Source organism: Aedes aegypti, chromosome 1, assembly GCF_002204515.2.
Source record: "Aedes aegypti strain LVP_AGWG chromosome 1, AaegL5.0 Primary Assembly, whole genome shotgun sequence".
Taxonomy (NCBI): domain Eukaryota; kingdom Metazoa; phylum Arthropoda; class Insecta; order Diptera; family Culicidae; genus Aedes; species Aedes aegypti.
The window spans coordinates 213046509-213062049 of NC_035107.1; the positions used below are offsets into that span (position 1 = coordinate 213046509).

At 38.7% G+C, this 15541-nt stretch overlaps 1 protein-coding gene across 3 annotated transcripts in view; it reads right to left on the bottom strand.

The window, feature by feature from the left end:
• LOC5576290 (organic cation transporter protein) overlaps positions 1-15541 on the bottom strand; it is a 52386-nt gene that overhangs the window by 4441 nt on the left and 32404 nt on the right. For all 3 annotated transcript variants that reach the window (XM_021857482.1, XM_021857480.1, XM_021857479.1), the window contains exons 3-5: positions 9202-9363; positions 8695-9140; positions 8469-8637 (exon numbers count right to left, since the gene is read on the bottom strand). In XM_021857482.1, the coding sequence (XP_021713174.1) occupies positions 8469-8637; positions 8695-9140; positions 9202-9363 (777 nt within the window). The remainder of the gene's footprint in view (positions 1-8468; positions 8638-8694; positions 9141-9201; positions 9364-15541) is intronic.

A 15541-nucleotide genomic window follows, 5' to 3' on the forward strand; every position in this document is an offset into this window, starting at 1 on the left:
ATCAGATTATTTTTCTGCAGTAAGACAAATAGGTTTTTGGGAGCCTTGGCTTAAACTTAATGCACTCAGGAAAGCTAGTGCTGTCAAAAAGGTAAACATTGCGGAAGATTTGATTTTGTGATGTAGTTTAATTTAGTTCATTCGTTCCGTTGTGCATCTAAATACGTTTTTACTTGCATGAATTGTTATGATAAAGCCCGTGGTTGATCATTTTTTCTGACGCAGACAACGGTAAGTGATAAGTGACTGAAAATGAAAGCTTTTTTCGAGTACCTCAGCTGTTGTGTGCAGCATAAATTTCCCACGAGAACGGGAAGTTCAGGCAAGCATGAGAAAAATATGCTACACACGGTAGTCAGATAATTCTACGAGCAGAATGTTTATTATTAAGCCGTTTTATTTTCGTGTTTTATGATTTTTACATTTGTGTTTCATAATTCTTTACATGATTATTATTATCGACATAATGATAATGATAACCACACGCAGACCATAACATGCAGCAGACATTTGAGTTTTAGGAAGACTTTAACATGACTTAGTGCAGTCTTAGGAGTTTTATCGATGTCTTTCTAAGACAAACAAGCTGAGGTTTTAAGTATAGGTTTTTATAGACACTATACAGCTCCTTCAACATACAATTTATTATTATCAATAGCTAGCAAAAAAGTTTTAACAGAAGCACTTATAGGTATCTACAAAGCAATTTGAAGTGGTTTTTACGGTAAAGATCGTTTAGCACTTTCACATCCATTATTAAATCTGTTGGGATTTATTGCATCACTAATAAAACCTCAATAAATAACATCTAAGTTCAACGAGCATTGAAATTGTTACTTGGGTAAACAACTGAATGCAGGAAAACAAGTATGAAGGTGAGCCTCATTGACTCAAGTATCGAAATTTTCTAACAAATGTAATTTTAGTGCTAAAAATATGCCTAAAATAAAAAAATCGGGAGATCTCATTTCGGGGTGAAATTGATCATTTATCAATGCCATTATTGTTAGTTTTCAAAACAACTTTACATAATAAATTTGAGCTCCCTGAGTCCGAATACTTACTTGATACTTGATGGGCTACAATTCGCTAAGATGAATCTGCGCCGAATGGATGAGTCTTCTCCACTGGGCGCTTCCAGTCGCCCTGAACGTTAAGTGCCCTTAAGTTCTCCTCAACCGCAAAAAGCCATCGTGTGCGCGGCCTGCCACGAAGTCGGCGGCCTCGTCCGGGTTCGCTGTTGAATATTATCTTTGCTTGTTGTTCTTCCGGCATACGGGCAACGTGACCAGCCCAACGCAGCCTGCAGTATTTTATGCGCTTGACAATATCCAGCTCTTTATACACTTGGTACAACTCGTGATTCATGCGACGCCGCCAGATGCCGTTTTCTAGTTTACCGCCGAGTATTGTTCGCAGCACTTTACGTTCAAACACCCCGAAAGCTCTCCGGTCGGCTTCCTTCAATGTCCATGATTCATGGCCATATAGGACAACCGGAAGGATCAGTGTCTTGTATAACGCGAGTTTTGTTTTCGTTTGCAGCCTACGGGACTTCAGCTGGTTACGGAGCCCGTAGAAAGCCCGACTTGCAGCTGCAATACGTCTTTTCACCTCGCGGGTAACATCATTATCGCATGTCACTAGTGTTCCAAGATACACAAATTCTTCCACCACTTCAAACTTTTCACCACCTAGCACCATTTCGCTACCACTAACACGTCCGGACCCACGTTGACCACCAGCTATCATGTACTTCATTTTTGTGGTGTTGATCGTGAGCCCAATCCTCGCTGTCTCCCTCTTGAAAGGCACGAACGCCTCGTCCACTGCCCGACGGTCAATCCCGATGATGTCGATATCGTCCGCAAAGCCAAGGAGCATATGAGAACGTGTGATAATGGTACCGCTTCTCTGCACACCGGCTCTCCTGATAGCACCTTCGAGCGCTATGTTAAACAGCAAGTTAGAAAGAGCGTCACCCTGTTTTAATCCATCTAAGGTTACGAACGATGACGACATCTCGTCCTCCACCCGCACACTTGATTTCGATCCATCAAGCGTTGCATGAATACTTCTGGAATTTATCTAGGATTTGACGCAGGGTAAACATTTGATCCGTCGTTGATCGGCCCTCTCGAAAACCAGCTTGGTATTCGCCGACAAAGGACTCCTCATACGGTCTCAATCTGTTGAACAGAATTCCAGACATGATTTTGTACGCCGAATTAAGGAGTGTTATCCCTCGGTAATTGGCGCACTCCAGTCGATGCCCTTTCTTGTACAGAGGGGAAATGAGACCTTCCAACCAACTACTAGGCATTTGTTCTTCCTCCCATATCCTCAATATGATACGGTGAAGGAGTTCGTGCAGCTGCTCAATTCCGTGTTTGAGAAGTTCGGCCGGGAGCTCGTCCTTCTCAGCAGCCTTGTTGTTCTTCAGCCCATAGATAGCTTTTTTTACCTCATCTAGCGTTGGAGGTTCCACAGCCTGTTCATCGTCATCGATTTAAATTCTGCTACCAGATCCACTTCCATAATCTCCGTTCAACAATGACTCAAAGTACTCTTTCCACCTGGCGGCAGCCATTGTTTTTTCCGTCAGCAAGTTTCCTTCGCGGTCGTTGCACATGGCGGGAGACGGCGCTGATTTTCTCCGCACACCGGTCAACCAGCCTATGAACTACTTCAAATATCTGTATCCAATAATAAATATTTCTGTCGCTTGTTCTTTACTGTTCATTTCGTTACGTATATTCAAGTATCTTCATCAATCTATAAAACCTTATGAGTGTCTTTCTTTATCAAGCATACAATATAGATCTTCAAAGAAATGATACTAAATTTCATTAGATCATTTTTTATCGAATGGGTTTTAGTCACCTTCATGAATATTCATCGAAAAATGTGTAACGAATGATGTCGAAGTAAAGTTATATATCGACAAAGAAAAATGAAGCTTTGTATCGAAGCACCTTTATCATTCTTTTCCGTATCGTTTCGTAAAGCAGCGTAAAGGTATTCTGGTACATCGCATGGCAGGTCTCGATGTTTTGATTTTCCAAGGATCGGCATATTTATGACCGAATATGATTCTGCATGGCTTTTTCGGATCTTTTCTTTCAGATCCGAAACATTACTGATATGCATTTTAAATATCATAACCAGAAGGATGCTCTTAAATTGGTAGGTATTAATCGTAATGTATGCGCAAGAAACATGCCTGCTGCTAGAGTGCTGGCCATTCTTGATGCCTAGTTTATGAATGCCTCTTGCCACCCTTAGGGATGTGATATAGTGTGGCATAGTTGATAAGTGTCCTTCGGCTTGTTATTCCTCTAACAATTAGAGTTCAATTCCCAATCAAAAAGATATTGCAAAAAAACATATTAAACATAAACGGTTCGGTTCGCATTGAACTCCACAAATGTTTTTGGTTAATGATTATTTTTTTCAAAGTCGGTAAAGCAGAAGAAGTCCGCTTATTTTGGTGTCGAAATTTTGGTAACATTTATCGAATATTATTTACGCACAGTTATTTTTTTACGAATCGATGACGATCGCTATCGATTTGTTATATGAGTGTCTTTAAAGCTCGATATAAAGAAAAGTGAAGAAATTTAAATATATGGTTGACCGGGTCACGTCATCGGGTTTTTCGTTAGTCGGTGCATATACGTTGATCAGGCTGTAGTTGAAGAACTTGCCCCGAATCCTCAACACGCAGATCCTCGTTGATCGGCTTCCGCCTAATAACGCGCTTCATCTGCTTCCCGATCACTATGAAACCGACTCCGTGTTCAGCTTTATCGTCACCGCTGTGGTAGATGTTGTATTTGAAAGCGGTGTTAGCGATGGGGTCTACCGCTATGAATTCACATTCTCCAGATCTTAGCCAACGCACATCCTGAATTGCAGCCACGCACACGGCAACTTTTCGCAATTCACGAGCCAAAAGGCTCACTCGTCCAGGTTCATTTAAGGTCCTGACGTTCCAGGTACCGAGTTTCCAATCATAGTCCCTATTTCGTTGCCAGGTCGGTTGCCGAAAATAACGTTCGTTTCTTCTTCTTTCTCCATTTTTCGTGGTGGATTATGAATTCGGTATGCTACCTTACCGGGGTCGCGCTACCTACATCACGTTGATGGGACTGCCATCTTAGGTGTAGCTGACGTGATAAGCGTTTCATGCTCAGCCGCTGGATGCCAGAACAGACGCTGTTTGAGCCGCACCTTCTGGTGACACTCAAAACGCACCTCCTCACTCTAGCTGATGTCAGAAGCACAACAATGCCCAGGCTGCGCTACCAGCTAAGTACGCAACCCTTAGCTGGCGGTCTTTGTCATCATTTGACCCGTGGAAGCGCGAGGTAGGAACTTGTGAGGACCAGAGCTGTGTTGGTCGCTCCTTCCTGATTGTCGACTCACCATTTTGCAGCCCATCCTGAGTCCAAATATGCTTGCCAAATTCTTAACAATACAATATTTATAGAAATAATGAATGTTTAAATTTCAAGAATAATTCAGAAAACGCCTAAATATATGCAATTTCCTAAGAAATTTCCTGATATATACCAGAAATTCAATTATTTCAACCAAATCAACGAATTGGTACGAGTTTTGGTTATGAAATCTAGTTTGGGGATATATCTTAAGTATCCTCACAAACTTTCAGGATTATACTATGTCTAAATCTTTGTCTAGAACTAGAAGTTTATTGATGTTTGTCAACACTGCACCGTACAAGATTTTGAAAATGTACATCATTTTCATAGAAATGAACATTTTTGAACGCAAAAAACTTCACAACACACAATTTGGACATAATTACGACAAACAACGTTCATTCACTGCAGGTTACATTGATATTTGTGCTCCATTAGGAAGAAATAAAATCGAGTGACACAATGATCAATTTCCCACTACTGATCAATTTCACCCGAATTTACGGTATGATACAGTTTTCCAAGAAAAAAATCTTATCACAGAACTCGAAAACAATCCGATGCTTGTGAAAAAGTATTAAGCATTAAGTATTTATTTGGAAACTTTGCGCATTTTTGTTATTCTTGTTATTTCCTTACATGTTAAACAACATCAGCTTGCCAATCGATTCGCATTGATTAACTTTTTCCACAAGTGTCGGTATTCTTCGCGGTCTCTGCAATGTGCTTAATCGTAAAATTACCTATCAAGGTCTGTAGTAAGATTTTTTATAGAGGTCAATGACGATCTTTGTTTGTAAAAGTAAGTTTTTCCACAATAAATCCCATATGAACTTTAAAGGGCTGGCGCTAAATTCCGTTTGAGCTGTAAGTGTATAGAGATAGGAACCCACAAAGGGGACAAGAGCGACAATCTGAATTTTTCCCACACTACTGCACAACATTGGCAGCAGTGGCGCGGGAAGTGGGTAGGACATGTACTACGCACAAAAACGCCTGGGTAGGACAGTCAAAGGATTGTCCTACCCACGATTCTCTAAAAAAAAGAAACAACATCAGCAGAAAGCTTAAGAAATAAATTAAACTATTTATCATCTGTTCAATATACCAGATCAACGTATTTATTCTTATAGATGATAGAAGACACGATAATGGTATTCTAACGCCTAGTAAAGCATGACTTAGTTTGTGCATGATCCCCAAATATTCTGGATCGTGAGAAGAACGATTGAGAATATCTTTAAACCCTGGGAAATCAACTGAACATTTTTTAATCGTTAGCTAATGGAGCAATTCTCTATGTCATTTCCAAATGTTCCGGTTTCTGAGAAAATCTACGGTCAACACTGTCTATGTTCTAGGACAAATTGTCGTGAGCATTCCTAGAAGTAATTCTTGAGAAGCATGAGAAGATTATTGAAGGAAGTAATGAATCAATCTAATACCAGTCACATCGCTTCGTACACAGCACGAGTGTGATGATGTTAGCGATTTCTGAACGTGAATCACTCTTATCAAAGCATTGATGAATCTCTTGACGAATTTCAGAAAAAAAATATATAGAACTCCCAAAGCACACTCTTTAAAAGTTCTTGGCTGATTCAGAATTGGCGTAGAAATTTCTGGAAGTAGTTCTCAGTAAACTCCTGAAAAAAATATTTGATTTGACGTTTCCTGGCATTATTCATTAAAATATTTAGAGTTGGTTATGATGGTTTTTCGAAACATTTTCTTTTGCAGAATTGGTGGAGTTTCCATGCGATGAAACATTTTTCAAGCATCTTCAGATTCTCCTGAAAATTTTTACGATTAACTGGATCACTTTTGTAAAAAAAAAACTACGCGAATTCACAGATTTTTCACTGTTGATTTATTTGTTATCTAGAAATAGATGAAGAAATTAGAACAACCTCAGTGGTTGTAAAAGCAAGCAGTTTGTATTATGTATTTTTGTCGAAAGGGATATTCATATTTGTTTTTAACATGAATGTTAACTAAAGTTGATCCAATGAATGATCCTAAAGACATCACAGGTAGTAGGTTTCTTTTTAGAAACTTGCTCTCTGTTTGAATGAAAGTCTCTATTTCTAATGGAAACTCTAATCTACGTTAGCCAAAATGGTATCTCACGTCTCTGTTTTACTTATTCGGCTTGCATTGACTCCTAATGCAAAATGGTACTAGCTCCAAAGAAACCTTCAGAGATTATAACGGGTTCAACAGGCTCTTCAAAAATTTCATCTCAGATGCCCTGAAGAAAAGCTTCAGGAATTATTTTAATGATTTTAAATCGATCAATTTCAGGGATCTCTCCAGAAAATTTTTCTAGTGATTTGTCTACCAATTCTTTTAGAAATTCTTCCATCGATTTTTCAACGGATGCTTAAGAGATTTTCTCTAGAATTACTTTTTCCTCAGGTATTACTTTGATTTCCTTTCGGAAACTATCCTTAAATTTCCTTCAGATACTGTTTTACTGATACTTCAACCGAATTTTTCAGTTCAAATTTTCAAAAAATAAACACAAATCTTTAAAATTTCTTCCGAGGAAATCCACAAAGGTTTATTCCAGAATGTTTGAAAAGAAAAAAATGCTAAAGCTTTGTTCTCAAAGAGTTTTTAGTGGAACTCAGAGATGTTTTTAAATAATCTCTGGAGAAATCGCATCTCTGTAGTTCCCTTGAGAAAATCCAGATTGAAATCTTGAGGTATCCTAAGCAAAATTTTTGGAGAAATTCCCTAGGAAAATTCGTGGAGAATTTCCTTTGGAAATAATCACTGAATGAACTCCTTTAGAAATTTCCGCAGTAATATTTGTAGTAATGGCATGAAAATTAAGAGGTTTGAAATAGACGGACCTGTCACATGAAAAGGCCTATTGGCATCAGTGGTGCGGAGGAGCACGGCTATATCTTTGCATTATAATGGCACGCTATTTCGCATTTTCTGGCATTATATACGTATTAGAGTGGTTCAAAAAATCGTTTTTGCTCCACACCGCTCATTCGATTCTATATCAAATTCTGAGTGTCCTCCCAAAATTTGATCTCATTTGAATGAAAACTGAGACTGCACAAGCCCTTTAAAGTTTGTATGGGAATTACTATGAGAAAAGCAACCAATTCATTCAATCGGTCATAGTATTTGCCCATGTGCTCTTGGGGTTTAGAACTATGTTGATACTGAGAGATACAATAATCAGCTACAACTTTGCCGAAGACCGTTTTCAAATCGGACGCCCCAGTAATTAGTTATTCATTTTTGAATGAGTTGTTAAACTTTGGCTATAATTATTGGGCTGTTCTGCCAGCATCACTGGATATATGCAGTAAAACATAGTAGCCATGATTTGTGCGTGCCATCTTTCGCGCCAGGTGTAGCAATGTTGCCTGTTCAGAAGTTAAATGAGCACTGCTGAAGAATTTGTGACTGGATATAAATCAATAACTAATTACTGAGGCGTCCGATTTAAAAACGGTCTTCGGCAAAGTTGTAGCTTATGAATGTATCTCACAGTATCAACGTAGCTCTAATCCCCAAGAGCACATGGGCAAACACTATGACCGATTGAATGAATTGGTTGCTTTTCTCATAGTAATTCCCATATAATCTTCAAAGGGCTTGTGCAGTCTCAGTTTTCATCCAAATGAGCTCAAATTTTGGGAGGACACTCAGAATTTGATCTAGAATCGAACGAGCGGTGTGGAGCAAAAACGATTTTTTGAACCACTCTAATACGTATATACAGCTGTCACGCATCAAATGACTTCTCTATATGCGCATACATATGGAGGTTGCACTGTATAATGCTGTTATAATGCCGCATTTTCCTGGTTACTGATTATTTGGGTAGATGTCCGCAATGCGTGGAAGAATTTTTAATGCAATTATAATTCCCGTATGCATCTATGGGGCAGATTTGGGGCTTATTACTAGTTACTTGGGTAACTTATAATAGTGTGAGCTGCTTCGGACTTTACAGAGCACTCTTACAGCTTACTTATGTAAACATCAGATACTTACTACAAATGGATCACCAGCAGGAACGACGGGATCGTTAGCGCCAGCGATAAATCTCTCCATGGGTGAATGTAATAGGCAGCCAACGCTAGAATCAGCATACCTATCGGATACGAAAAGTTGAAGGCAATACTCATCCACGACCGATGACGGGTTCCGATGTTTTCAGTCACTAAAACATAATTTAAGTTAAATTTTGCCACAAACACACCTTACAATTTGCTCTTACACAACGCAAACGCCGGGTAGAAAACTCCGGAAGCGGAAGCACCCAGCCCGATCCGTCCAAGCAACAAAAGGATATAAACTGGAGAGAACGTGGTCAGCAAACTGGACACCACATAGAGCAGCGCTGCAATGGTGAAACTGCTCTTCCGTCCATACTTGTCCGAAAGAATTCCAAAAGTGGATGCTCCGAAGAATTTTCCCAGCGACAGGGCCACCTGCACAGTGGACCGCAAAGCAGTTCGCTCGCAGATCAGGTCCCACTCCGGAACGATGGAGGCACCCTTCGACTGATGGTAATACATCTCTAAGCCATCGGTTCTCAAGCATGATACCTCACCGGGTAGGGGCTTATCCTTCAGGTACTCTTGCGCTTCTTGGTAGTTCATTCCTTCGAGTGCGTGATAGTTCCAGTTCAGCAGGGAACAGGTGCCGTTTTTGGCCGAGCCGCTGAAATATTATACTGAATTTAAAATAAGCTCTTTGATTTAATGATTGTAGGAAAACTTACGCGATGATGGAAATATTTCGGATCTCGTCATGGGTCCACCCACGCTGCACCAGGCTCGGCACGACGCAGTAATAGTTTTCTGGCATCTGGCCCAGGAAGACGTAGGACGACACGTGAAAGCCATTGAGGATGTTCGGTGTCAGACAGAGAATGAACAGTACCCTGTGCGAAAAAAAAAGAAATAACAAATATGAAATTAATTTAAGTGTCAAGTCAAGTGGCTTTGATTCTAAGCATGTTCTTGTTGAATTTCAAATCTCCCATAAAGCGATTCTTTATGAGCTGAATGGAATACATATAAATGTACACACAAAGGAGATTGGGCAAATCTGGGCCCGGAATGTACACAGATGACTCATATCTCATTTGAAAGATCTAAGTTAGACAAGAACAAGTTTGTATGGGGTCAAAAATATTCGTCGTGGGAGAAAAAAGTTATTCCGCATGGTTTGAGATGGATTTTTTTTATGTTTTTTATTATTTTTTTGCTATATTTTTTATCGATTAAAAAAAAACATATATTTTTTTCAGCACCTATATGATGATGAAAAGCTCTATGCTTTAAAGAAGTGAATTAGAGCTTTGATTCAGAGATGACAATATTACATGGTGATGTTAGACCGTAATAACTTTAAAATCGTTATAAAATATGTACGTATATTCAGTTAAGTTTTCTACCAGACCCTGCTACTCACATTAAACTAATTGCAGTTTATTGACCGACCAATCATTTTTTCTCGCAATAAGGTAACATTACGACTTGTATATTCAAATAAAAAAGTCAGCTTCATTCGATGAAAAACAATTGGGAAACAGTGGTGAAATAAAAGTGTGTGGTGTCTTATAGGAGAACTGCCTGTAATTGTTTTAGCTAAAGTACAAATTTCTCCAGAACGGATTTTGCAAAGAGATCAATATAACCATCAGCTCAACCTCAATGAACAACATCAGCCTTAAAAAACGTTAAATGTGAATTGAAATACTCATTTGAACTTATCAGTAACATATGCGAAGTTTTAGGATTTCATGTGTTTAAAACAATGACAATCTAGCTCGCTAGTATAAATCATCTCACGCTGACTACTGCATACGTGGATGTTTAGTGTCACATGTACTCCTACATTATCCTACCAGTCTTAAGTTAAAATGTCAATCATTATCGTTTTACGAGTTGGTATACGAAAGTCGTGGAGCAAAATGATCAACGCACAATGATTATACCTGTAGGTTGATGGCTACTTTTACTGTAGTAGAACAACCAAGAAGGGTTTCAGCCAGCAAATCCAAATCCGGTAACGACTGCTCGAGATGTTGAGCGATGCTGGGGTGAAATCCTTCTACTTCAATCCCTGAAGGTCACGCTGACTGGCGTCGGTACCGTTCGTCATTAATAACAGGGAGTTTTAAGCGCAGTTTTTTTACTATCAGGTAGAGGGTAGGCTAAATGTAAGCACCACGATAGATTCTGATGTTGATTATGTCGGATATGTGCAATCCTTCCAGCAATACCTGATCGATTCGGGTCCGTTTGCAATGGTGATCGCCAGTTATATTAGTACGGGAGATTATCTTGGAAATAGGTGCTGCGAATGACCATATTCTTGGAGACGGCAAAATAATTAAGCATAGGACATCCATGTTCGCCAGTCGGAGAGCAATGATCTTCCCAATCGTCCATCTCTATTCCTAATCTTGGCGTTCTAATCTCTCATGATGATCTTGACGTGGAAGCTTGGGTGGCAGGTCTACTTGCGTTCCAGTTGCATCTTTGTCATCATCAGTGCCGTTAATCGACCGTTGATCCTCAACATGCACATTCTATTGTTGATCGACCACCATCCGATTTCATGTTTTTGCATGTCGTTAATCACGATGAAAGCTGTTCCCAGCTCAAGTGTGATTACTTCTGAACATTCACATTATTGACATCCTCATGAGTATTTAGCGATCTTAGCGAAGCATTTGTGGAGGTACATGTGCTTAGGCGTCGCCAATGGAACTGACATTGATAGCAAACTAAAATGGTTCTGTTCGGATTATTGGCAGTTTGTTCACAGCAAACAGTCAAACACTACAGTTAGCTCCAGTTCAAATGATTCCCTTCTCTGAGAAGCAATAGCATGACAGTATGGTGTTATTGATATCAAAGATAGAAGTGTGGTAACTGTCACGCAGATTTCCGGCACGCTTAAGCTGTGTACAACAAGCGAGATATTTCCACCAGCGTAGAACAGAATCCAACAACGCAATCACTGTAATGTTAAAACGGATATAGTGTGGAAATTCGTTCCTGAGTACATGAACCGCTGGTTTATACAAACATATTACTAGAACACTGAATTAGGATAATACGATTTGATATTTGTGTCCAACTGTTACCTAAAGCGACGTGTTTGTCAAACGCACTTACCTATATCCTTATTATTTTATCTCCGTATGTTTTTAATATTAACATTGCAGCAATACAAAACGTCCTGAAATCTGTGTCAAATCACAATATTTGAAAAATCTAAACGGGGTAAAATAAAAACATGCATAAGTATAAACCTACGCACGAGTTCAAAACATTTGCGCAAGAAAATATTATTTAATACAAAACTGTTCAAAACAAACCTCTTTTCACAACTTTCTAGCTTACATAACTTTTTTCTCCCACGACGAATATTTTTGGCCCCATATCAACTTTTTCTTGTCTCATTTAGATCTTTCAAATGATATATGAATCATCCGTTTACATTCCGGGACCAAACCCCATACATTTTTGCCCAATCTCCTTTTTGCGTTACGTACTCCCGTTTAAAAGTTTGGGTTCACTCTCTCAAAAACACGCAAAAGTGTTCTGTCCATAACTCTGTGAGTGATTACACGTCTGATTGAAGTTCTCGAAAGACAATGAGTTAAGCTTACCTCGTAGGTAGCGGAATTTGGGGCAAATGTGCCACCTTAAGCAAATTGTTCTCTAACTTTGCCTAAAGTTTATAAAATCCACCAATTTAGCCTCATGAGGTTAGTTTCACATCTTTTCATAACCACTGTACCATTCAAAAAGAAAATAATTTCAAAAAGTATTAGTTTTGGAGCTTCTCAAATATCATCCAAAATAACATATTTTTCGACACTATGGGGCAAGACAGCCACCGAATGAACATCGCATGTAATTCTACTTGTAATGAAATTTTCTTTATTTCCTATTAATATTACTTACAAAGCAGACGCTAATCGATTATTCAAAAAAATATTTTAAGTTTACCGTAATAAGGGAGGGCTTTATAACAAGGTTCTTAACATGCGTAACTCCCTATTGCTTAATTCGGATAACTAAAATGGTTATATTTGTCCCCATTCAATACAATATATGTATTACCCTTATATTATGGCGAATATGTATAATATTAAACTATATCAGCACTAAATAACGATAAAATATTGATGTAGATATGTAAAACGTTCGTCAATAAGCCAAAAACATGTTATTATTGAATATTTTGAGAACAAATTGCTTTGGGGGGCAAAAATGTCAATTATTCCCCTAGTTTACTTAAATTTAAAACAGTATAAATATAAAGAACAGCCTATTTTTAAAAGAAGGCAAAATTTATAATTAAACCAATAGAAGAATTGACGCCAAAAATTATTGCGGCATAATAAAACGAAAAGACATTAAAAAGAGCGTTCAGAATCATCGAAGTGATTGTGCTACTTTTCCCCGAATGCCATTTCGCCGAATGACTGGTTTCCCCGAAAAGTGGTGACGAGAAAGAACGATAAACAGTCAAAAGAAGAACATATTCTGTCATTCTCGGCTGTACACATGTTGGCAAAAATGCTGAGGACGGTAAAACTCGAAAGAACCGCCAATTAAATAAAGAAGGGTGAATATTAGATAATCAGTTCGTTCACCACCCTGAAATGTATAAAGTTACGACAATCATGAGTGCTAAAAACTTTTCGGGGAAGTGGGTTAGTCGGGGAAACGGTATATTCGGGGAACTGCCATTCGGGGAATTGGCGTTCGGGAAAACGACATTCGGGGAAAAGTAGCACAACCCATCGAAGTAACTGCATTAATCGATTTCTCTTTTCGCTGGTAATTTGAGCAAATCAATCCCAGACAACCAAAATATACCTATAACGAAATCACCAGGAGACTTTGTATGTGCAAAATTTTACTTATAAGATGTCGCGAAAAGACCTTCTACGTACAAAAGTGGAAACGATATACGTACATATATTATGTGATAAATAATAGCATTCAATGCGAGTGTACAAATTTCCTACAGAACTAACCTGTGATCTTATGCGACTTAACTTATGTAACAAATGTTGATTTGACAGCTGCTACGGATTGATTCGACTTACTTTGTACGAGTGTACGGAACGAAACAAAATGTATAAATTAACTCAGAAAAAAGTGTTTTATGCGAGGAAACTCATCAATCTGACGATTTCATCCACGATTTTTTGCGGGTTCGATGTAATTAGTATGAATAAACGAGTTATAACGTGTACTTTTATGTGATTTCTGGTTGTCTGGGATGTTATCGATTGCTACCCTTTTGTCAGTTGGAAACAAAAAATATCTTAAAAAATATAGCTCCAAAGAACAGCCTATGCATGAAAAGAGAAATTTATTGAAATTTCAAATCAACAGTTTTCATCCCTCTAATTATAGTTACATCATATTTAGAAAAAAAAATAGAACAATTAAAAGAAGGGTAAATTTGTGCTAAATATTTAAAAATCTTCAGTGCAAAAATTTGTTCCAATAGCGAAACTCAAAAGAAGAATTAATATTTGAAAGAAGGGTAATTTCTGGATAAATAATAAAATACTGTTGGCAATAACTTTCCTACTATGCTTAAATTTATTCAAGAGCGAATGATTGTTGAATAAAAAGTCATTTTGTATCAATTGACTCCAAAACAAGCCTGATGTCATCAGAAAGATTCAATAGAAACGTAAAAACGAAAAAATGAGAAATTCTTGGTTTCAGACTCATTATGCCAAACGACTATTATGCCAAACGAGCATTATGTCAAACGACCACTATGCCAAACGACCATTATGCCAAACGTCTTTATACCAAATGACCATTATGCCAAACGACTTTATGCCAAACGGCTTTATGCCAAACGACTTTATGCCAAATGACCTACAACCACTTCATATGGGGCTCTGCACAAAAATCAGCCCCTCTCTTTTACTTTTCCATGAAAATGATAAACAACAAGGCCAGTAAACGTCAAAATCTCATACAAAATCAAAACAGTGCAGAGCCCCATACTTAGCGTAGAGGTGGAACAAAAAACGATTGGAACTCTTTTAATAAAAATTCTCGTATTTGCGCTAAAACCTGCCTTCATATATCTGAAGTCAATAAGAGCATCTTTAACGGGGGCGACTATTTGGGTGATTAAAATGATCACCCCCAGAGTTGTCATTTTAGTTTAGTCACTCATTCTCACACCGGTGGCTACCATATTTAGTAACTCGTTACCGTACCGGTCGTTGCTTTTTGGGTTAACATATGAGTTGTGAAAATAATGGTGATCAATTCAGGTTGGGAATTTTTGTAACTCTGCTGGAATATCTATTATATTCTGGTGCGGAATTATTAGAATTCCATCGGAAATTTTTGAGATTGTTTATGAATCCAACTGGATGCTAATTTGATTGGAACCCTTGCCAATTCTACCGGAATCCTTGTAAATCCTACAAGAAATATTGCAAATTTGACCGTAATTATTATGAATCTGACTGGAATCCTTGGGATTCCGACTGGAATTCCAGTCAGAATCCCGAGGACTCTAATCTGAATCCCGAGGATTCCAGCCGGAATCCCTAAGATTCCAGCCGAAATCCCGAGGATTCCAGACGATATCCCAAGGATTCCAGCCGGAATCCCGAGGATTCCAGTCGGACTTCCAAGGATTCCAGTCGGATTCCCAAGGATTCCAGTCGGAATTCGGAGGATTCCAGTCGAAATTCGGAGGATTCCAGATGGTATTCTTATCAAAATCTCTTTCCAATTCCAGTCAGAATCCCGAGGATTCCAGCCAAAATCCCAAGGATTCCAGACGATATCCCAAGGATTCCAGCCGGAATCCCGAGGATTCCAGTCGGACTTCCAAGGATTCCAGTCGGAATCCCAAGGATTCTAGTCGGAATTCGGAGGTTTCTAGTCGGAATTATAAGGATTCCAGTCGGAATTCAAAGGATTCCAGTCGGAATTCAAAGGATTCCAGTCGGAATTCGGAGGATTCCAGTCGGAATCCCAAGGATTATAGTCGGAATCCCAAGAATTCCAGTCGGAATCCCAAGGATTCCAGTCGGAATCCCA